General features: G+C 39.2%; 1 protein-coding gene across 3 annotated transcripts in view; it reads right to left on the bottom strand.

Annotated features, from left to right (window-relative positions):
- Positions 1-25,053, bottom strand: part of AFAP1 (actin filament associated protein 1) — a 116,679-nt gene that overhangs the window by 64,902 nt on the left and 26,724 nt on the right. For 2 of the 3 annotated variants that reach the window (XM_054065431.1, XM_054065433.1), the window contains exon 2: positions 1,216-1,344. In XM_054065431.1, coding sequence (XP_053921406.1) covers positions 1,216-1,342 — 127 coding nt within the window. In that variant the 5' untranslated portion in view covers positions 1,343-1,344. Of the gene's footprint in view, positions 1-1,215; positions 1,345-22,110; positions 22,130-25,053 lie in introns of those variants that run through there. The other variant, XM_054065432.1, reaches the window with a different exon arrangement.

The following is a 25,053-nucleotide window of genomic DNA, read 5'->3' as shown; positions in this document are numbered from 1 at the left end:
TTTAATTCCATTTTGAAACAAACTTTCCACCATTGCACACTGCTTTTTGTTGTGTAAGTCTAAGAGCTCATTCTGTGTCATTCATTTCCTACACCAAGTTTAATTACGATACCTCATTTTGGATAATTCAAAGGTGTATTTCTGGATCCTTTAATCACTTTTATGACTTTTCTTTGAAATGTCTAAACGTCACCTCCTTGAATGGAGGCACTAGAAATGCATATAATGTTCCAGTAACGATTGCACTGAACCAAGTTCTGCCACTTAACACATGGATCTCTTATGGACCTTGTTAAAGGATAGACTGTGTAATTGGATGTAATGGATTATGTTATAGATCTGTCATAGGTTTTAAAACCTCAACAGCAGTGGCTGAATGGCAGAAAGCTATAGTCCTTGTGTCTTTTCATCCCTGGCCACATCTACAGTCATAAACATGCCAGGGAAGCAGCTCTGGTATGGAGTAATCCATACCCATATTATTAAAATCTCTCAACCCTCAAAACCAGGGTGGAGGGTGGTGATTTTGAACTGTCTGTTGGGAACAGACCTTCGCCCATGCTAACTCCCAAATCGCACCTAGGAACTGATGCAGGAGATGAGTCAGCTCAGGCCAAACCCACGCCAAGGATCACTCTGTAAATTAAAAGCTTAAATAACTGAGTTCCAGGGAAAGGATATGACAACCCTTCCCTGTGACTGCAAAGTTGGCAACAGGATGTCATCGGACTTCTCCAGGAATTCAAATATTTTTCTTAATAAATCTAGTTGAGAAGATTACAAGAAGAACTTGCAGTGTTTTTGATGGAGTTGGATCATTTGACAGAGATGCAGCATGCAGCACGCACGCGTCTATAAAATAGTGCTGTCACCAGCACTCCCTGATGAAGGATTAGGTTTTCCATTAAACTTCTAAATAGCATTACTGCCACAAACAAAATGAAGTAGCCACTATATATCAAGAGAAGTGAAAACATTGTCTAGCATGTAATTTTGTGACTGGATTCACCCATGTGTACCTCAGATACTTCCAGTAAGCCTTTTGCTATATTTTATTGTAGAACAGGAAAATAAAGCATTCAGGAAAGTTACACTTCTGTTTCACTTCTGTCTTCTTTAAATTTAGGGCTTGTCTTTAGCCCTTAAAGCTATTTCACTGAGCACAGACACATTCTGTGCATTTTGCAAGCGAGAAAACCCACCCCTGACACTGACCTTTTGATGACTGTATCCTCAGGAGAATGTTAGTTATCACTGCCTTCTTCTCCCTGACAGTGGAAGTTAGATATTCATGGTCCAGAAGTTCAAGAAACAGGCGCAGCTCAACTATTAACTCTTCCATGGCTGAAAAATAAAGAAAAAAGATTCCTTTTTCTAAAAAGCCCCATTAGAAAAAAAGACAAAGTTAATTCTCATTTATTGGCATTTCTAGTTATTTTCTAGTATTTCTCTGAAATGTATGGTCCTCTTTGCTAGAAACAGACTGTGTTCATTGGTAAAACCAACAAACTAGTCTATTAGTGAGCACTACTGGCACTCGTAGCAGTTACCTCAAATCTGATGCAGAAAAGAGATTTTTTCACATAAAACATCACGAAGCCATTATTAGACAAAAGTAAGTGCTGGAGTAATGGCTATCTGCTTTTCTAGCAGTGCGACTCTGGTTCCTCTCCCTTTAACAAACAATTTCTAACTGCAGAACAAAATTATAGTTTGATAAAGTTTCTAGACTAATCAAAATTTTCATAAATCTTTAGGGAAAGTCTCTCTTTTCCTCATCTTATTTCTTCTGTTTGCAATGCAGCAAAAGAGCAGGTACTCCTTTTTTACAGTGATTTGTGTTACAACTTCCAAAGACAAGCTCCCAAATCATTCCATGATCTATTACTCTCCAGATTCCTGATGACACACTTTATATTTCATCCTATTTCTTCTATTCCAGATCTCAAGGCTTTCCAATTCTTTATATTAAAGAAAAAAAATTACATTCCTTCTCTGTATTCCCAGTGTTTCTAAATTTTTCTTAACAAACTTTATAAGCATATTTCAACTCGTTTCCTTTCAAATTACCTCTGAAGTCTTGTATTGTCTTAATAACTGCAGTAGCTCAGACCATGCATATAAACATTTGTGTGTATATGCCTATTCTTAAGATACATATTCAGCAGGTTTATGAGAGGCCCATAGTGTTCAACCCCAGTCTCATGCTTCCGTTCTCTCATAACTCTGAAATTCTCTAGTCCCTTTGCTTAAGCAAACTCACTATTTTCAGGACCTTAAGTTTCATCTTGGACAGAATAGTTCACATTTCCACGCTTCCTGTATCTGATTACATTATCCTCATTAAAAGATGAGAAGAAACATTAGTTTCATTTGAGGGCTGCATTTAGGATTAATCTCAGTGCTACCTTCATTACAAAATGCCTCTACTTAAATTTTTCTTGACTTATTCACATTTGTTTGTGTCGTCTTTTCAAGGCGTAACAGGGCGACCGCTGCTAAGCCTCTTCTAAAAAGTACATTCCTTGCTGTTTACTCTCTTAACAGCTCTTCCCTGCTCCTAAAACCTCTTCTAATATGGTTGTTTAGCCAAGTGAACCTGGAATCCTTTTTACCATTTCTGAGACTGTGCCTGGATGTTTAAACAAGCCTTGGTTTACATGGATTTGTTTTAGTCAACCACTTGAACACAGCACCCACCATGCAGTAAAACCTGCAGATGTCAGCTATGGTCCTACAAGGGGCTGTGGGCTCCTTCTTGTCTCCACTGAAAGCAGATTCTCCTGTGTATTTGCAGACTATACCTGCCAGCACACTCTAGCTACTCTGGCAAGAGCTTTCTAGGAGTCCATCAGAAATCCAAAGTATTCCACAACAACCACATTACTTCCAGTACCGTTCACATCATGGAACAACAACTTGCAAGCAAAAAAGGTAAAGGTTCAGTTTTGCAAAGTGGTAACTAATCACAAGACTCAAGGATGAAAAAAGAAAGAGGACCTATGACCTAAAAAAAATAAACCCCAAATAATCAGCTCTTAGCTATTTTTAAATGCTACACTTTAGAAATAAGATTTATATTCCATTAAGAGTACACCAGTCTCTTATTTTTAAGCCTGCTTAGAATAGAGCATGTTTTACTACTGTTACTGTAAGCTTTATTTTAATTACAGAATATATGAATGGGATGTTTTCTGGATTAAGGCAAAGGTCTGTAAATAAGCTGAAAGGGAGCTCTCCCTTCTCCTCCTCACCAACGAATACCCTTTGCCACAGCAACCCCATTTCTTTGCTAAGAACTGTCACTTCTGGGAAGGGAGAGAGAAAAACAGATGAAAGCAGCAGATATCATTGATATGCACAGAGTGCATAACTTTTTTCAGTTATTAAAACTGATATGATCCTTGTACTCAGGACCTTAATATCTAATATAAACAGACAGATTGCAAAATGAGAAATGAAAACAGACCAAGAAGGAGTTATGAGGCAAAGAGAAGAGAAGCAAGAGAAGAGGAGATAGGAAATTGCTGCCGGAGAGACTCCTGGGAGATGGCATCAGCCCAAATCTCTCCTGAGGCCACATCACAAACTTGTGGCCATCTCCTCCTTCTTCATGTCTTTGAAGGAATTCTGCATTGCAGTCACTGCTGACCACAGCCCACTGACCTACAATGACCAAGACACCAAAGTTACAGTTAAACTGCACCCAGCAGAGGATTTAGAAAGAAAAAAAAAGCTTTGGTTAGGAGCAACAGAGGATGACAAGACGAAGTTCAAAGCAGTGAGGCAATGCTTAAGAAAATTTGAAACCATTGCCTTAGTAACATATTCACTGCGGGTGCATTATATTTGGCCTGCAGTCCAGCATTGGGGTTCTACTATCTCATAGTGCATCATAAAGGAATACAGAACATGAGAAGACTTGTTCTTCATGCCTTTGTCAGTTTATAGGTATATAAGACTGACTTCAAGCAAGCAGTCATAAAAGCTAGTTTAAAATGTTAGTATGACAACAGAATAAAATTGTTAGCAGCTGATGTAAAATGCTAGGCATAAATAATTAAGACATTGCTTCTCTTATTTTCCTACCAAGATTAAACTGGGGTTGTATTTGCTTTTGTGGAAGTTAATAGCATCACAAACATCAAATTGTGAAGGAAGGAAGTCCTGAATTACAGTTTACATATATGCAATGATGTTGAACACTGAAAAAAGAAAGTGAAACACTATCCCTATCTAGTACGAAACACTCTTTTCACATATCTTAAAAATACCTTTTTTCATACTTTCGCTGCTTAAGCAGAGAAAGAAATACTGTCATGGAGTGCATTTAAAGTACTTAAAATACAGAAATGAAAATTATTTTTCTAAGATGGCAACAAATAAGCAAGTTTGTCTGTTGTCAATCCTTGATTTATTTTCTGGATTAAAGAATCTTCTTTTCTCCGTCCTAGAAATGTAATGGTGTGCTCACAAAAAGTAATGGAACTGAATAATAGAAAATCCACACAATGCATATTTTCAGTAAGCAATCATTACTTCTGAAATGAAGACTAAAAAGGAGAGGGTGATGCAAGACCCAAAGAAAAACATGCTCCTCTAGTGAGAGATTACCCTTGGAAACCTGACATCACCACAATATAAGAATAATAATCAGAAGACTCTCAAAAAGGGGCCAATTTATTTGACAGTTTTGGCTGTATTTTCATTGTCAAAGTAATAACTTTTAAGTGGCAGGTGGTGAAAAGCAGGGTGGAGCCCAGGGATGGTAATCACAACAGTAAGCAGATTTTAGCTTTATTGAGGAGCAAAGTCACATTCCAAACTAAACGATGAGAAGTCCATTCTATGTTCAATAGGAATTACATGCCCCTAATGGGCTGCTGCAATTGCCATGCACAAATAAAAAACAATGATACATCCAAAAGGGTTTCCAGGATTGGCTCTCAAGAGTCTTAAATTTTTTTCAAATGACAGCACATAAAAACTATATACATAAGCCAGCAATAGAATACACCAAGGTTAAAATAATCAGAGGAAGGCAATTACATCACACTTAGTTTTTGTTCCAAACCAGAACTAAAACCAACTGGGAGTGAAAGAACATGATGATGCAATTACCTCAAATCTACATTTATGGGTACTAGCCTATAACTACTTTTTAAAGAAGATAAAGTTTTCACTTCAAATTGCTTAAAAAAATTTCTGAGCAGTAGTGCTTTATCACACACAGCATCCTCAAACTAGAAAAAAAAAGGATAAGCTGATTAAAAGAATGGTCAGATTGTTTTGGGGTCACTTAGATCAACTGCAGTATCTCTTAATCTTGCCACACCACAAATGACCCTGAAGTGCTTTCCAGTTAACTGATATCTACTGAAAAACTGCTAATGAAAAAAGACATACAAATCCAGGAAGGATGACAATAAGTATTTTCATTAATTATTGTCTTGTCTGTACAATACAAACCCCATACAAAGTAAATGCACTTCCATGCTTGCATGTCTGTTATAAATGTATGTATAAAAATATGCCAGTGTATGCTTAAATCTTCTTTTCGCCATTTAGTTTGCCATTGACAGGTGTTAAAGGATAGAACAGACCATGTAAATGAGATCCACCCAGAATTAATCACCTAATCTGACTTTCTGTACAATACAGGCCAGAGACTCTTCTCTATGTCTACTTTTATGGGTGGTGTGGAACCCAAAACAAAATTTGATTGGATTTATGGATACCATTGATGCCAAACTTCATATTATATATGAAAATTAGCTATTGAGAACAGGTGTTCTTAAACTCCACCACAACTCAAACCTCGCACAAGCGCCCCTATAGATGTGTGGACACAGAAACACACAGAAGCACTACATTGGGTAACTACTAAGAGCTTTTCTAAGTGGATGTCTCAACCTTAAACTTGCCTTTACAGCTGTTTATTAAAAGGCTGTATTAAATGAAGCACATATCCAATCCTATAATCCTATTCTCTGAAAAATATTCATACTGCAATTTTGTCCTACGTAAAAAAGATGTTCTCTAACTCAAACACTACATGGGCTAATTTAAATGCATTTATGTTCTTACCTCTTAAAAATCTAAGCCTCCATATTTTGTTAGCAGTATGATACTTAAGGACGTTTTTCAGGAAAAAAGTTAAAGCTGGTGATGGCTGGATGGCTGAACGATTAAAAAATATTCTGTTTCAAAATCTGATTAAAATCTACTAATATCTAATACGTATAAACTTCATGAAACATATAGACTCTCCCACCCTGCCAAAAAAGCGTCTTTGGTATTTTGCGTACACAAGCAACAGCAGAGAAACCAGACATATGATCTAGTTTTGAATAAAAACCAGCATAAACTGCAAGTTTTTACGCATTTCCATTGAAATAGTGTCATGATCCTTAGTTTTGGATGTCATCATTTGAGTATTTTATTTAAATGTTCATAACAGAACACCACTGGGGAAAGCACGTCTGCATTTTATAAATATGTAATTATCAGAGACACTACGGAATATATAGAGCCACCAGGAGACAAAAACTTTAAATTATAAAGTAATGCACAAAATCGCTTTGACTTGTTGCAACACAATCCTATAACCCAGTTAAAAAAAAGTTCCTTTCATGACTACATTATCATTATCTGGGAGAAGAACTGTGCACTGAGACACAAAAATCTGGAAGAAGGCAATAATAGTATATTTTGCATTAGGAAACATTTTTAGTTTCTTCAATATGCTACCAGAAACTAGACGGCATATTTGAAAATGCTATCTAAATCCTATCCACCAAGAAATGAAAAGGCATACTGTTTGAAGAACACTGAGTGGAAAGACAAGACTTTTCACTAGAAGGTTTCTTATGGTTGCACAGGCTCTTCTTTGCTGCCCTCGTGTATGAGGTGTGATGAACTCTACCTGTTAAGCATGCTAAAAACCTACTCCAGAAAGTAGAGGTAATCATCCTGGGGGTTCGTGGTATTACAGGAAGGAATTTAAAAGTACGAAAAAGAGGTGAACCCTAAAATTGCAGATGAAGCCCTAAAGATGACAAATTAGCATGGAAAAAGTAAAACACATGCAAGGATTGTCATCAGAGTGTTTTAACATAAAATAATATTTCAGCCTCTATAAAAACTCAAAACAATCATCTTTTGTTTAAAATTTGGAGCTCCTCAGACTGTCACAAACTCTCTTTCCAGACAGCCAGGGGCAAGAGAGGCAAACACAGCCACTAAAAACTCCTCCTGTCTCATCCATATTTATGATCAACCTCAATAAGTGTCAAGGGATCATTTCAACCACAACCTACATGTATTCCTCTTTTTCTTTCTTTCTTATGCTTCAGTTTTCAAGGAGTTGGCTTTTGCAAAACCAGCTTCCCAAAAAAGCTATCAGAGCTCCAAATGCTGCTGTTGCAATACTTTGGTGATAAAACATGAGGTAGGAAAGCATTAAGGAATGTTTGGATAAGAAATAGGCTGCCAAAAATCCTACTCAATCAGCTACAGCCATGCAACGACTGACAGTAGTGCAGGAGTGTAATCCATTAGCATAAGGTATATGGTTAGAGTTTCTTTTTTGAAGTCTAGACCAGTGTTTAAGCACTGCCACAGACTTCAGAGAGCAATGCCTCCTTCTAGGAAGTGCAGAAACTCATAGAAAAAAAGAAGGAATAATAAAGATGAAATAAAAAAAGGAAATACACAAAAAAAGGAAAAAAGAAAATGGAAAAAAGAAAGAAGAAAACAAAGAAGAATTTTAAGAAAGAACAAAGCAGGAATAAAAGGAAAAGGAAAAAGAAATAAGAAAAAAATCAGTATCAGGGAAGACCCACAAATGTCATCTATCTGGACTTCTCTAAGGCTTTTGACAGAGTGTCGTCCCCCCACACACACACGTACTTGTCTCTAAATTGGAGAGATATGAATTTGATAGATAGACTGTTTAGGGGATAAGAAATTGGTTGGATGGTTGCACCCAGAGGGTAGTCATCAAAAGTTCAATGTCCAGATGGAGATCAGTCTCTTAGGGGTCTGTTCTGGGACTGGTGTTGTTTAATATCTTCATCAATATCTTCAACAGACTATGGGATTGAGTGCACTCACCTTCAGCAAGTTTGCAGATGACACAAACTAAGTGGTGAGGTTGACACCCCTGAAGTAAGGCATGCCATTCAGAGGGACTGTGAAAAGCTAGAGAAGTCCTGCACCTGGGTTGGGGCAACCCTCAGTACCGATACAGGCTGGAGGATGGAGGGATTGAGAGCAGCCTTGCAGAGAAGGACCTGGGAGGTCCTGGTGGATGAGAAGCTCAACATGAGCCAGCAATGTGCGCTCGCATCCCAGAAGGCCAACTGTATCCTGGGCTGCATCAAAAGAAGTGTTGCCAGCAGGTTGACGTTCTCCTCTAATCTGCTCTCTGAGACCCCACCTGGAATATCGCATCCAGCTCTGGAGCCCTCAGCACAGGAAAGACATGGACCTTTTGAAGCAGGTCCAGAGGAAGGCCACAAAATGATCAAAGGCCTGGAACACCTCCTCTTTGAAGACGGGCTGAGAGAGTTCTGGTTGTTCAGTTTCAAGCAGACTCCAAGGAGACTTTAATGTAGCCTTTCAATACTTAAAGGGGGCTTATAAGCAAGATGGGAAAAAAACTTTTTAGCAGGGCCTGTAGCAATAGGAAGAGGGGTAAGGGTTTTAAACTAAAAGAAGAGAAGTTTAGGCTAGGTATTAGGAAGAAGGTTTTTTTCATTGAGGGTAGTGAGACACTGGAGCAGGTGGCCCAGAGAGGTGGTAGATGCCCCATCTCTGGCAACATCAAGGTTGGATGGGACTCTGAGCAACCTGATCTAGTTAAAGATGTCCCTGCTCACTGCAGGGGGGTTTGAACTAGATGACCTTCACGGTTCCTTACAATCCAAACCAATCTATGATTTGTTATTAAAACATTCATTATCTAAATTGAACATGCAATATGATAGCCAAAGGAAAAAAAACCTGCTGATAACTAGCTACAGAAACTTACTGTGGACTTTAACAAGTTGTTAAAGGCCTTCTCAGAAAGTATGTTTTCCACATGAGATTGCTTTTATTACCAAAATAAATGTAAAGTACCTTGTAAAGAAAAAGAACACAGATATCACTCCAACTCCACACCCAGCAGCCTGGGTGAGAGTTTCACTCTCCCACCTCTGTACTCACTGTGGGCATTCAGGTTCAGCTTTCTTTTCAGACTCACATCACCCTACTAAGGCAGAAAAAGGAAATTTTGTCCATTTAATCATCTCCAAATGTATCAGCTGACATCATCTTGTCAGAACAAGACATTCCAGGTCTTGCTTACTGGCTCCTGCGTTAGCTCAACTCCTCCATTACTCCAAACCACGAAAGATAAGCAGCCACTACAGAATTAATAAACGGGCTCAGATTCCACAAAAGAAAAGCAGTTCCCTCATGATGCAAAAAAAGGAGACAGAAAATCTGAGAGAGGAAGTGAAATGCTGACCCAGACTCCAGGTCCCAAGAGGAGATGAGGTTCAGTTAAGGCTGAGACACACTGAAGCAAAAGCAAAGGACTGCAGTGCAACTTGCGAGTTCTTCACATGGGTCCTCAGCTGCACGGAAATCTGTTTTTAGGTTAGGATTTCCCTCAAAGTTGTGAATAATTACATATCCAGCAGAAATGTGAGACAGTAAGTTAATGAACTTAAGGGAATGTAAAAACAAAGTAATAAACAATGACAAAGAAATAAAAATATGGCAATGGTAGGAACTGCAAAATTGCATTTGGTATTTTTTCTATTCAGCAATACAGTTTTTACATACAATATAAATAAAATACCAAACTTAAAAATTATCCAGAAAGTCCTACGGCTGATCATGTCAGCCATACCTACAGTACAATCCAAGAACAGTTTGCACTCTGTGAATCTGGTTATAGCCTTTCAGTTTGCAGTTAATCTAAAGCCAGAAAAAAGATGATATTGTGTTGTATAAGAACAGGCCCGGAAGTCCTAATACCGGAAGATGGAAAAAATGTGTATGTGAAGATGGAAAAAAATAATCCTACAACAATTTTTTATACCACTGTACTCACTGCTGGGTCCATTATGCATGCAATGAGTAACTTCTGCTATACATTTCTTATTGCCCAATGCATTTCCAAAGGAGAGAAGCATATTCTGCTCTTCCTGCCATGCCTTTGAAAATGTCTAAATAGATGGACACATTGATACAGATTTATCTTAAGAAAATAAGACCAAAAAAACATAATTTACACTGATAGAATGTAGAATGTTGAGAGCAAACATCTCTGTTTAAATGGAAAATACATTGCCTTCCACCTCACATCAGTGTCTCAAGAAACATCTGTCTGCTTCACTGTTACCTATCATTCTTATTCAGGAGAATTTCATTATGTGAAAGGTAGATTGAAGTCAAAAGAAAAAAAAGACTTAGAGCTTAAGATAGCTTTGAAATTCTAGCCCCAGAGGTGAAGAACCATTAACACAAAAATGGAAATCTTATTTTAAAAAACCCAAAACAGTAGAGAATGCTCCACAAGTTTTCAACAAATCCTTCATAGCAAAAAGGCTTGAACACCGTGACTATCATGGAGATATATAGCAGTTATTTAATATCTTATGCGCTCTGTTCCTTATTCAGGGCCTTAGGGACTTCACATTCCTTTTTGTGTAGTATAGAATGCATAAATATTAATTATCTTCTGAGCTTTTTGATGGCATTCACCCTTAGATTGTCCAAGTGATTCACAAATCATGAATGCTCTTGAAAAATTTTAATGAATGGATTTATGTCACCAACAGCCACTCAGTGAACCATATGAAATGCACTAATCATAAAGTTAAATATTTTCAGTACTTGGAGTACTGATACCTGTTGGGATTTGTCTCCAGCACTGATCAGCTAGAAAACATGGTATTAGACCATTAAATTTCAAAAGTCTTAAGCATTACATGCCATGAAATACAAACCACGAAATCCTCTTTAAAAATCATTAAATGAGACATTTTACTTACTGACTGTACAGTGTGTCATAAGATGGACAGAACCACCAAAATTAACAAAGTTATTTCTTCATTGTAGCCTTTAAAATGCAGTCACATCACTGAAACATCAAGTATTGGACACTGCACCAGCTTTTAAAGGAATTTCCATCTTTGTTATTCTACCAATATTTATTCTGAAGACTTATGATGAGCTGGATCTGCAGAAAGATGAAGTGCAAGGCTGGGCACTGAAGTGGACAACAGCACTTTTAGTTCTGTTTGCTGGGATGTTTCTATAGAATACAAAACTGGCTGGAACCTGAACCTGTGCCTGAAAAAATGGAGATTCTGACAAATTTATTTAACTACTTTTTTGTGGGGTGTTCTTGTTATATACGATCTGCCTGAACAGAAATCTTGGACTTAAAATTTAATTTCTCTCATCAAACAAAATAAATCTATCTATTCTCAGGATATAGAATGACATAAATAAATAAGCAAATTCCTCTCACAAGTAAATGGAAAAAAAAAATGCAATTAAAAAATTTGGGTCCTTATCTCATGTAGTTCTTTCTCATGGTTTCAGTGATGCTCCACTAATGCCTTGCAGCCTGTGATATACAATTAATACTTGCATGTTATGGGGATTTCATTTTAATTATAGATATGCTTTGAATTTATAATGAAACCGGGAAACATATGTTTAACAAACAGTAATAAACTGCTGCAAACACCCTTCTATCAGGCTGCTCCAGCCACCTTTGATCTTCTATCCGATCATCCTTGCACCTCTTTGGGATACAGACTGTGCTAGACAGATTTACCTACAAGGTCTTAAGGAAAATTTACCTCCATGGTTTTTAGTCCTTTGGGCCGCGTTCTGGTTTCTGCACGTTATCCAGTTTTTCTACATCTGGTTATGCTGCTCCATATGTTTGCAACAGCCTCTCTTCTCTCTGCCAAGCCACCTCCCTCTCTCCATGAAATCCCTCTTTCTTTCAGCAGTTCCTTCAACAATAATCCTCACATTCCCCTCGTCCAACAGTTGTGCCATGTCTCGTCATGCAGATGGTTTTTTTATCTGTCTTTAGGCCAAACCTTGCAAACATTTTCCCGTGGTAAAAAAGAAGTCCCAATCCCTCTGATCGGTTTCATGAACCATAACAACAGGATGAGTTCAGGGAAAAAAAAAAAATAAATCTGTGTTTTAGTTATTAATGTCTAAAAGGAAGGAATTTAATTCCTATGCAACAGGAGCAAAGAAGGCAAACCATCAGATGTCTGTTCCTCCTGTCAGCAGCGGGAGGATACAGCACTAGGATGGGAGAAGACGGTAGCTGCCAGGATGTACCCTGGCACCAGCACAGGCACTGCCCAGCTGGCTGCGCCTGCTCCATCCTCCCTGCATGCAGCTGACCCTTTCCAACAGGGAGAGGTGACATTTAAAGGAAAATCCCTACTATTGCATAAAGGAGTATTTCACAGCTCTGAGGATGCGTGTCCAAAGTGTTACCATTATGAGACTTCTCACTCGCCTTGAGCCTGGGAGCATTTTTTGAGGTCAGTTTTACTCTTTGTAAAATGTGGTGCCACAGAGCTGAACAGCATGAACAACACCAACTTCTCACTGTTACAGCACTGAAAAACTTCATATCTGGCCAGTTATGAAGGGGAAAAAAATAAGAGGGGAAAAAATGCACTTTACACACAACTTGGGCATATAGTCCTCATGACTGCCCACTTGTGTCAACTGATAGAGACCATAAAGACAAAAATAGACTATTGGATCCAGAACAAAGCCCTCTATTCAAATTACATAGCTACTTCTGAGCATACTTCGTCAAGAAAGATGCATTTTATGAGTAGGAGGATCACTGTGACTCCACTTGTTCCCACCAGACTTCTGTTTCAGCTGAAGGAATATCCTGATCAACATGAGCTTCACCAAAGGTTAGATGTGCCATTGATCTCATGCCTTGTATTGCTGAATAAGGTCCCGGATTGCTTGTTTAACAGCATTGGCCAAAAGGTGCTTCCCAGTTCTTTCTTTACTTCTGAGTAACAAAGAAGATGCACTGCCAAATGTCCTCCCACTGAGATCCCAAAGGCAAAACCCCAGTGCCCTCCCCCAAGGAAAAAAAAAAAACAAAACAGCAAGGATTTCAGTTTATAGCAAGTTTGCATATTTTACTGGGTTTATGCACTTTGTTTTTCTCAGACTTATAACCTAACTAGGAAACCACAGACTGCTGCATCTGTTGGTCTTATTTATTATCCAGAATGTGCTGACTCTATCTAAGAGTTATCCCATTGCATCACCACACAAACAATCCGTGTCACGCCTGTAGCTGTGTGCAGATGAGCCCTCTGTAGCATCCCTCTGCAGCCAGGCTGGGGAAGGACCAGCTGGTGTGGCTGGGCAGCAATCCGGCCCTGCCGGCTCAGCCCGGCATCAGCCACAGCCAACACAAAGGTAAAAGCTATCGATAGCAAACATTTGCATCCTCGCCTCATCTCACCATCTGCTTCAGCTGCTGCTCACTTGAAAATTAATATGGTGGTTGCTTGAATCATAAGCTAATGCTACATCTGTCTTCCTTAGCATCACAAATAATTATTAGACTACGCATACTCTCCTTTATTGCATCTCAAATAGCACAACAGTGGCCTCTACTCTGACAGGATCCTTCCTTCATCAAGAGGGACCAAAATGGTTCATTTGCGATTGTAGACTCTGAAAGAAATTGGACTGAATCTTCCTCCTTCTAGTCTGTCAGTTTCATCAGAGCTAAAAAGTAAATTAATAAAGTGTAAATCTCTTCCAAAGAATATAAAAAGGCCTTTCAGAAGCAAATGTGCAGAAAATTCAGGACTTGCCTGTATAAGCTACATCTTCAAGTCCAATGTCTAGGACTATTTGCCAATCATGGACATTAAGGAAAGAGCTAAAATTGCATTTTATCATCTCAGTCATTTACTCCTAATAGTTTCCTATTTGCATTTGATTCACACTGCATGAAGGAAAGCTGAAATGTGAGAAGAATCAAGTACATAGTGCCATAAAGTCCTTGACATTAGCTTACTCATGCAAATCTTAATTCTGTGGCCTTTAATCCAGGGGAAATCTCAAAGAGGCATTCATGATAAAAAGTGGAGAATATTGGTTTCAGTGAAGGACTAATTTCACAGGCTTCAGGGGAAAATCTCTCAGATCATAATCTGTTCTCTTCTTTCCCATGTAAAACATGCAGGAAACTGCTTGTAGGAACATTATCAAATTTAGTATTTTTAAAAGCCCCCTAGTAAAAATTATTTTATTCTATATGTACTTTTCATCATTTGAGTTAGAAATTATTTACAATAACAAAGCAAGCAGTGAAATGTACTTTGGTAGTTTTTAAGGGAATTCTAGAGAAATGTATGTATTTTAAAAAGTCCCAAACCCCCTCCCTCCTGTTCAAAGCAGTTTGAAAATACAGTGAGGAAATTTTAAGATGAAAGTCTGCAACTATTTTTTTTCATAAGCTACACTTTGAGCACTGTGGTTATAGCAAGTAAGCTGCTAAAACTAAATATATATATATATGTAAAAGAAAGTATAAAATGCTCCACCATGTGCTAGTCCTTTCCAGTTCTGTCCCCACTTGCAGAGGCTTATGACATATTTGCACATTAGCAATAAAATAATGGAAGATAACCTCCTTCACCTCCTATCAACAAAAAAATATAGAAAATTAAAAAAGGCAGAAAAACCCAGTGAAAAAAATAGAAACTATTTAAATAAGCCTTTGTTTTGGACCATTTGAGAATGGCAGAAATGTGTTTCAAAAAGGCCAGGCTGTCCTGTGAATAGGAAGGAGCATGAGAAGAAAAACAAGAGGGAGATGGGTCATTTGGAATCCATGAACCTTAACATACTCCTTGAAGAAAAACAATGAGGTGTATCTCAGTTAAATAGTTTGTTTACGGGAAATATACAAAAATGCTATTGCACTAGAGTTCTTTTCTTTTCTATGCTGGTTTAATCTCTTTTCCCATGATTACACTTCACCCCCCTCGATTTTTCTTGAGACATACAAAGAAAGGCAAAATCAGCTTATGTTTTCTTTTCACTCCAGATGGTAAACTGTTGAAAACTGACTAATAGCCAAATCAAGACATGAATTATAATGACGGCATAGATTCTAAAAAGAAAAAGAAAAAGCTTTGCAGTTTTTCAAGTGAGAGGAGCAGGACAGTGAGTATCGCCACATAAATTTTATAAAGTTTTTATTCTCGAGGCACTATAGACCCATTAACTATTTCATTTTCCTACCACCCTTTTGGGTTACAAAGAAGCACTATCTCTGTTTTACAGATGGGAAACTGAGGCACACTTAGTACCACAAAGACCTTAATGGAGCATAACTCAGGGCTGCTACCAAAAGGAGAAGCTGCATGTAGCTTTCCCAGACCCAGGCTGTCATGCCTGCCCCTTCTCTGGGCTGGCAGGTGTCCTTGGGCAGCCACAGGATGGACTGGAACAGGGGACTGATACAGTTTTTAGGTATAGTATCTAGTTATGATAGCGTAACTTTATGGTGGAACACTACCATAGATCTACTTATACTTAAACTAATGGTCTGTGGAGCATCACGGGTCTCTAGTCCCAAGTTCAGGCTGTTTAGAAATCGCTTTTATCCTACTTTTGGGCAATAGTGGGGAATATCAGTATGAAAGAATCATGTGGTCTTCACTGCCCAAGCTCCTGACATATCACAAGGAGAAAGATGACACATAACAGAGACAATGACCCATCCACATCCACAGGCACGCAGGGACAGTTTTAAGCACATCACACAGCACAAATATCTGAAGTTTCCCTCCTGGAAATATCAGCAAAGAACTGGGAAAACCGCCCATTCTGCAGTTCTCTAAATCAACAGATCTGGTGTCAACATAATTTCTGCACTGCAACATCAAATTAGCCCTATAAACCAAATATATCCATGCTGAATGAGTAACATTGGATATTTGAGACAATATCAGATCCAAAGAGCATTTGTCTAACACTTCCCATTAATGGCAAAGTTCTTCCCAAGCCAACAGCTGCTGAGATAATCTAACTCTTAGCAAATTTGAAAATCCAAATCAAGCTGTGGCCCTCTCAAGATAATTGGACTAATTTTATCCTTTTTTGACAGTGTTGTCTATTTTTGTCTTTGGCTTTGGTAATTAGAACGTGGTTCTAAATCATGTGACCTGGATGCAGTGGAAAATCCTTAAGAACTTTTTGAAGAAGAAATAAGTTTTTCTTAAACCTTGAAGAAGCCCAAACTCTTATATATTAATAGATGTTTGTATTAGATAACTAGAAAAAAATCATTCAAAACATACAGAATTTACTATTATGGTATTAATAACTACAATAACGTTTAGTTTTATTAATACATTTCTACACCACTTTGCAGGTTTCCCGGACATTGCAGGGCTCTCCCAGGGCCACAGTCCCATGAATGCAGACAGACTCTGCTGGCAGGAGCTGCCTCTGCGCATGCTGCAGCAGGGCTTGACCAGATGTGCAAATGCTACTAAACAATACTAACAATGATGATGGCAGAATCATATAAGCATTCACGATTTTCTCGTTTCCAGCCTCTCCTAGATCTATAACACCAAACTACCTCAGATGGCTGATGAGAAGTCAGATGCTGACAGCCCTCCTGGCAGCACACTCAGCCCCCAGGGCCCCTCACCTAATTAGCCTGCCTGGAGGAGAGGGATGCTCTGCTGTTGCCAAACAGGGAGATGCAGTCTTAGAGGGACACTCAATTTCAGCACACAGTGCTCAGCACCAAATCCAAGGAGCCCAGCCTGGGAGGACAATCACAGCCCATGTTGTGTCCCCAGAACTACACCCCTGCCATGCACTAGCTGGCAGATAAATGGTTACCTCAGTGCAGAAATGGACGGGATTTCAAGCCAAGCCAGAGATCATTTGCAGCATGGGTTGATTAAAACTACTTGGATTTCACTTTTTATCCTCCCATACTAAGAAAGAATAAATGCTTCAGAATAAAAATGCTCAACCACACCAATACATCTCCCCCACCAGTGCCAGTGACTGATTGCCACACGTGCCAGGGGCCAGCATGGCTATATGTGGCCAATGTAATACTCTGGCACGATGACACTGCCAAAAATCATTTTACAGACTACACTGAAACTCTATCCCACTGTATCAGCTTAGCCTACAAGCCTGAAAGAAGAAGAACTAAGAGTGAAAATTGTCATCACACTCAAGCAAACCACATGCACAACTCTGAAATGTTCATTATAAAACTCCAAGCAATGGTCTCAGTTCTGCAGCACAGACAGACTATATTTTGAAATAATGAAAGAGCCAGGGAGGATTATTACTTGGAAAATTCTTATGTACTTATTCTTCAGAGCACTGCATGAATATTCATTAAGTCTCCCAGCTTAGGAGGTTTCAGATTGGAGTGTTGATATCTTCACTTTATGGAAGAAAAAACAAGGCATAAAAGCCCAGCCTCAGACAGCTAAGTAGAACTTCAGGACTGCAGTTTCTCCATTCTCATCAAGTTTTTTACCAATTATCTTTCTTTAAGGTAAAAAGAGCAACAAATAAGCGCCTGTGGAGAAAAGTGATTGCCTAGGAGCACTACGAAAAATAATGGCAAAGCCAGAGATTAATTCAGAGCTCTGAAAGCTCAGTGCAGTACCCTGTTCCTTCGGGAACACTACTGAAGTGTAGCAAATCATGAGCTAATATCACTCTTTCGAGCCCTGGTAGCAGTTTCCCAAAGCATGCTCCGTGAGGCCACAGTTCAATGATCCATGCAGCTGATCAATGGAGCAGTGCTGTCAGCAAAGCTTCAAATTAAAAGCCAAAAGAAAAGGGTTCACTGAGCTCTTGACATAAATTTCGGGTTCAGCCACATGGCCTCAAAAACACTGCTCTTTGGCAACTACCACAGACAGATGGTATTTTGCAGAAAATATCTCAAGTTTGGAAAACAACATTTTGTCAGGGAGCGTCTTGTGAGTGCCATATATTCTGATTTATAGTTGAGACCTACCACAGCAAACAACTCCCCAAGTGCAAGTTAGAGATGGGCCATATCTAAGTGTAAGTTAGGGAATCCACATCCTTCAGTCATTCATTGTGGCAGTTTTGCTTCAAGAACCTTCAATAACTTCTCAAAAATCTATTTAGAGAGGAAACAATCCTGCCTGCAAATTCTGTGAGGAAAGCCTACGAAGTAGTCAAATGCTATACAAATACAGGTTGGGTGGAGAATGGATTAGAGAGTAGCCCTGAAGAGAAGGACTAGGGGGTGTTGGGGGATGAGAAGCTCAACATGAGACAGTGACACGCGCTTGCAGATCAGAAAGCCAACCGTATCCTGGGCTGCATCAAAATAAGTGCGACCAGCAGGGTGAGGGAGGTGATTCTCCTCCTCTGCTCTGCTCTTATAAGACCTCACCCAGAGTGCAGTGTCCAGCTCTGGAGTCCTCAGCACAGGAAGGACATGGACCTGTTAGATCAAGTCCAGAGGAGGGCCACAAAGATGATCAGAGGGCTGAAGAACATCTCATATGAGGACAGTCTGAACGAATTGGAGTTCTTTAGCCAAGAGAAGAGAAGGCTCCAGGATGAGCTTATAGCGACCTTCCAGTACCTGAAGGGGGCAACAAGAAAGCTGGGGAGGGGCTGTTTACATAAGCATGTAGTGATAGGACAAGGAGCAATGGGTATAAACTGGAGAGGGGCAGATTTAGGCTAGACATTAGGAAGAATTTCTTCACGATGAGAGTGGTGAGACACTGGCCCAAGTTGCCCAGGGAAGCTGTGGCTGCCCCATCCCTGGAGGTGTTCAAGGCCAGATTGGATGGGCGTTGGTCAGCCTGATCTAGTGGGAAGTCCCTGCCCATGGCAGGGGGGTTGGAACTAGGTGAACTTTAAGGTCCCTTCCAACCCTAACTATTCTATGATTCTATGATACGCTGTCCCTAATATCTTCTCTCTCCAAAAAACAGAGGACTGAAAGGAAGATACTAGAGAACTCGGTAGACCCACTTCTGGTTCTTCATGGGACTATAAGATGCATTGAAGCAACTGATATCTCCTTCTCTGTATCCCCCAGGTTCCCCATCATTGAAGCTAAAGATAATACTTTTAAACTCCTTTGGTTTGAGACTTGATATCTGCTAAAGAAAGACACTGTCTTAGAGATAGATATCATATCATTGCTTCTTAAAACACACATATGAAAGCAACATAAGAATTCTTGCATATGCTGTCTAACATTTTAATGGTTTTGCAATCATACAAATGTAAATGCATAACAAGAAAAAGTGCTGCAAACGTAGCTAACCAAAATATGAACTCAAAGGTCTACCAGTGAGCAACTAAATGTATCTGAGTTGTTCAGTCATTTCTAACTTTCCCTGCATTAGAAGAAAAAAAAGTTATTTATCTTCATTTACAGAATATTCCTCTGAGTAAAGGACACAAGAAGGGTCATTGGTACCCTGGCAGGGCTTAATCTTCTAGGTGGTCTAATTAATAGTGAAGTTTTTTCCAAATGAAGAAATAAATACATATCTTCAAACTCTTCCCACTTAAAAGTAAACAATATGAAGCTAAGTAACATAAGAACTAACGAGAATAAAAACAAATCAAGGAAAAAGACTGAGGCAAGACAGATGGTAAAAACCTTCAAAATGCGAAGTCTGGGAAGCTGAAAATTGGAAGAAGGTTTAGGAAGGAGCTCTGAAAAGCTGCCCTCTACACCACACTTTCATACAGGGTGCCTTAACTGTGGGCTTGTCTGATAGGTGCTGGGAAAGGTGGTTGCCATCACTGACCCACCAGCTGACGAAGAAACCACAAAATACCTGTTTCCACCAGCTCTGCTGGGCTGCAGGCTCTCTGTTGTTCCCTCCCAGTCCTCCCCAGTATGGCCCACAAAGAGAGGAAAGCTTCGTGTCACTTCCTAGTGACACCCAAGCAACTCCCAATGTGACCTACAGCACCTCTCCAATTTCTTTATGTCCCTGCCATCTTGATTCCAGTCCATCCCATGTGCCAGAAAGGAAAATTCAGTGAACACATCTACTTCATGTACCGCAACCAGCAATAGAATAGGGAATTTATAAATAATGGGACAGAAATGACACTAATATTTATAATGTTACACACTCCTCACAGAAACCACACAGATACTGTTTAAATGCTTAAAAGGTGAGGCAGACTTGCTTCAAAGAAAAAACAAAACCAAAATCAAATGGTCTTATGGAAAAAGAAAATGTACAGATAATGATCTAAAGTAAGATATGAAGATTCTGTTTACTGCTCTTAATAATTAAACAGCAAGAAGATAGCAAAATTAAAAGAATCAAACAGATAAAAGGAAGCTAAACAAAACTTTCACATGAAAAGTATGAATATAAAATATTAGCAAGGTTGCAAAGAATGTATTTTGGTCTTTGGTAGCACAAAGACCAAATAGGTTTATCCTTTTACAAAGTATTAAGAGGAAACTTCCCGGAAGCACAGGTTATGCCAAGATCACGAGCAGGTTATGCCAAGATCACCAAACAGATGGAATTAAGTATCATCTTTTTGTGCATTTGTTAGATGAGGAAGATCTCTGGCAATAGTGCACGCAGGCATGGGCAGACAGGTTTTTTCATTTTCTTTGGTAGCATCTTAGCAATATTTAATTCTATCATCACTAATTTTCCCTACTTTTGCCTTAATTTTCCTGGGCCCCTACACTTGGAGCATGCCCTGGTGCCAGTGAATCAGCAGAGAAGACAAGGGGGAAGCTGAGTGCAAGGAATTGTCTAGGTCTTAGTTTATTTGTTTATTGTTTTGTGTTTCACTTACTTCAATGAAATTATTTTCTAATTTGCACGTTTTCCAAGGGCATTACTTCTTTGTGTTTTCTTATACACCCAGTACCTCCTAACAAGCCTCTTTGTCACATTTTGGCTTTGGACAGGCTGCAGCCTCGCTGGTAGGGAGGATCAGCATCCTCAGAAGACAAATGTGGATATAGTCCAAACCCCCACAGAGTTTACAATCCAAACATTCACTCAGCAGAAAATCCTTGTTAGCTCTGTTTCATCTGTGTCTCTTACTCCCTATTTATTCTGGCATTGTAAAGGAATATGCTGTGTTATTGAAACAGAAGTCTCCTCTATAGTAGGATTTAGGTACGTTACAGCAGGTGAAGTGTAGTTTTGACAAACATTTATGTATTAGTCTGGTGGGAATGCAGTCATTCAGTTATGCTCGTCATAAAAAAGAGATGCTGAACTGCATGTGATAGCCACCAGCTTCATCATGGCAGCAAGAGGGATGCAAGAAAATTAACCCTATCCCAGAAATACAACATTTTCTAGTTTGCGACATCACATTCCTGGTAACTGAGCATTTGTGACACTCTTCAGTGAAAGACAGTGCTATGTAAGCACATGCATATTAGATCACTGCCAAGCATCTTTAGGAGCTTCAGAATAATTTGAAATCAGCCTCACATCCCAGTCTGATGGAGTTATGTCTCAGTGTAGTAGAAGAAGAAGGTTGTGCATCTTCTCAGCAGGAATTACATGCTGTGATGAGGAGCAGGTTATCTTCTGTGCTTCCTCAAACATACTTCTCATTTCTCTTAAGAGCATGAGAAGTCGCCACATCAAGAGGCAAGATTTGCAACACACCAAGCATAAAAGGCAGGATCATGTGGAGTAGTGAGAGCCCCTCCGAGAATGAAAGACCTGTTCAGAAGTCTTCTATCAAGCTAAAACATAAGGTACCACCAAACTGAGGTACTGAGAGAGAGTCAGAAGGTCCCCTCATTTGTAGCCAGTGTTTCAGAGCCATTTCTTCTTGCATTCAAGGCACAAAACCATTTAATTTTACCACAGAATGATATTAGAAAAAGATGCTCTGGAAAATTGGAGTTTACCAGCAAATAGCCACTTCTTGGTACCCTTGTGCATTTGGAGAGGTCTTTCATTTAGTAAGAAAAAAAAAAAAAAGAATTTTTTGCTAAAGAAACATACACACATTATTACTCACATTGAAAAGGAAGTGTGACTTTTCAGGAAAAGTGAACTTTCTGCTCTGGCAGTTTTCAAAGACCCTAGAAGAATGAGTATGCTACGAGTCAGATGCATTAGAAGTAAATCAAAATCATCTGTCCTAAGAAACGTTTTTTCTCATCTAAACTTTTGTTCTGAAGCAGAAATCAATTTCAATTGTACTTCAAAACAAAGTAAATAAAAGATTTTGTAACTTGCACTCCTCCCTAATTGCAGTGTTTATATGAGAAGTTATTTATTTTCAGAAGGTAAAATATGAACATTTGGGTATTATTTTTGGCTGGTTTGTATATTTTTAACAGTAATGCATTTCATTCTTTTCAAATGCCTATTAATTTTTGGCATTACAATACCGTTAGGTAATTTTGCAAATAGAGAGTGAAGTCTGTGTCTTTACACTACTATTTTATATATAATTTTAAAAATTAATCCCATTGATTCATTTTTAAATTCCCCCAAAGTACAAAGTTTTCACCACTTTTGAGAACTGGCCCCTAATATCAGTTAAAATATCATTATATTTAGCATGTTTGGAAACCAGAGCCTTTCCATTTAATGATAAACAACTATGGCTAAAGTCTGATCTAAGTAATCTGTCAAATGCTGTGCAGGAGCCAGTTAGGAAGATAATCTAATTCTCTCCATTCCCAGAGCTGGGTTTCATCCAGGGGACATTTTTTCTTCGGGTTATGTTTTTTTAAAGCTAATTTGGGGCATTTTGCCTTCGGCTTGGAAATTTTTGTAAATAAAATAAAAACAATAATTTGTGTATAGTGTTGGTGCCAATACTATAATGTACTACTTTTACATGGTTTAATTTGAAAAAAATCCCCATTGCATCAAAGAGACAAATATAATAAAAAATATAGTCCTCAAAAGTCTTCTCGTTGTTGCAGGCATGTGGGAAATCTCAGACTCAAACAGATCTGCAGAACCTATAGCAAATCCAAAAGTTAACTTCAATCATCTTCCCATAGCACATCTAGCTAAAAATGCAATTTCTTGTTGCTTCTACTCCACTGCAGTTGTGGGTTGTTGGGAAAGGCGGGGAGCTGCTCTGCCCCTCTCTTTCTACTGTGTGTTTCTGGCTTTTCACAGCATTACGTACTAGGCTGACTAGCTACAGAGTGCCTCGATTCACTCCAAAAGGAAGGATTCATTTTCCTTGAGTAAGAGCCATCTCACCCTACAGCTGCACAACTGTTAGATCTGGTGCATCCATTATGAATCCAACCAAGTCACTGGTAAAGCAATCCAGTCAGGTGCTGTAATCTTCAAAGCTGCTAACTTTAACTTTAAAATGACTGTGTAGCTACTCAGTTTCCAACTGCTTTTTCTTCTGCTTGCTAATGTCTTACTCTGAAGTCAAGAATGTAGTCTTTCAGTAGTCAAGTTTAATCACAAAACCCATTTACAGTTAAAAAGTGCATTCCTCCAATATTTGTTCAATTGTACTGCCCTGAATTTTGTTAGATAATTTATGACAGAGGACAGCTACATTTTGTGCCAGAAGCAGATTATCAGGTCACTTGTATTTTAAGAGAATGTCTTGCTAACATGGACATACAGAAAATCATGAGCTGTCTTCATGGAACCAATTCCTAATTTTGTATTCAATATTTCCTGCTAGGAGTTTTATATTAGGCCACTGTCTACAGGAAACTGCAGGCCTGATCCTGGTACAAGTTGCACCTCCTGAGGTATAAAACAATTCTGCCAGAGTCTGTGCCTCTCTCCTGCAGCCCTCTGTGAGTGCTCTGTGCACATCCACCCATGGACAATGCCATGTCTTAAAAGCACCCTTAGTTCTGCAGGGCCACTGCTTGCCTTTTTTCCTAGTGGAGAAGTAGTTAAAGAAAATGGGAGGGGGGGGGGGGAGATTTCTAGAAGTGGAAAAATATGTTTCCAAATTAGAAATGGAATTAGACTGGAGATATTTTGCTGAAGAACTGCTGAAGGGTGAATGAGAGCTGAAGAACCTTCATCTTTACTCTCCATTAAGGTTTGCTCTTTCAAGGTACTTAGCAAAGTACACTAGAATTATACACGACTTATCTGAATTCATGAGACCAGTTCCTTGTTTCAGCACACGCCCCTTCTGTACTCCACTACTCAGAGATTAAACCCTCCTCTTGGATCCTTGGAAGGCTGGTACGTACTCTTTTGGGAAGGCATCCTTTCATCCCAGTGCAGCAGGACACATACTGATAGAGACTGCTTTCCATTCTTTCCTGTAGCTATCCCCCTGCAACAGCTAACATACTGATATATCGCCATAGCACTCACATTTTAAGCAAATGCATCACACTTACACTTCTCATTGTCCAGTCTTTGAGCAAACCTTTGGGCTGCAGAGAGTCCCAGTGAGGTGGAGAGCCTTCGGCTATCAGATGCTGGTGACCCAAGGACACCCCTCCCTTCCCATCACAGCCCAGGACTAAACTGCACTGGGCTGCACGGACTCCCCTTCACTCATGCCCCCGGAAAAGGGTGAAGCTGGGGGGATGAAACCTCTCTCTGCTGTCCCAGCAGTCCTCCTGCTCAGTCAAGGAAGGAGGCAGTGCTTGATGCTATGGGGTTTCACTATCTCCTCTAGTCTTCGTGTTTACAAACTGCTGCAGGACTCTTTCAAATGGTTCAGTTCTCCCACCCAATGCCACAGATTATCTTCAGGCTTAATACGCTGTCTCTACATCACTGCTATTAGACTTTAGCTGTACGTAAAAATTTCTTTCTAAGTTGAATGAAAGACACATTCAATTTGTAAATCATTTTAACCTTTTCTATGGCTGCCAAAGATGTCACTCTGTTAGTTGGAATAAGCTTCAAAAGACATTTAATTCTACATTTTTGCAACTACAAGGACAAATACTTGAGGTTTTTTTCCATTTAATCTGTTTAAATTCATTTAACTGAATGC

The sequence above is a fragment of the Cuculus canorus genome, chromosome 4 (assembly GCF_017976375.1).
Source record: "Cuculus canorus isolate bCucCan1 chromosome 4, bCucCan1.pri, whole genome shotgun sequence".
NCBI lineage: Eukaryota > Metazoa > Chordata > Aves > Cuculiformes > Cuculidae > Cuculus > Cuculus canorus.
Note: the sequence above shows the minus strand (reverse complement) of the source record. Positions and strands in the feature narration are given on the sequence as shown.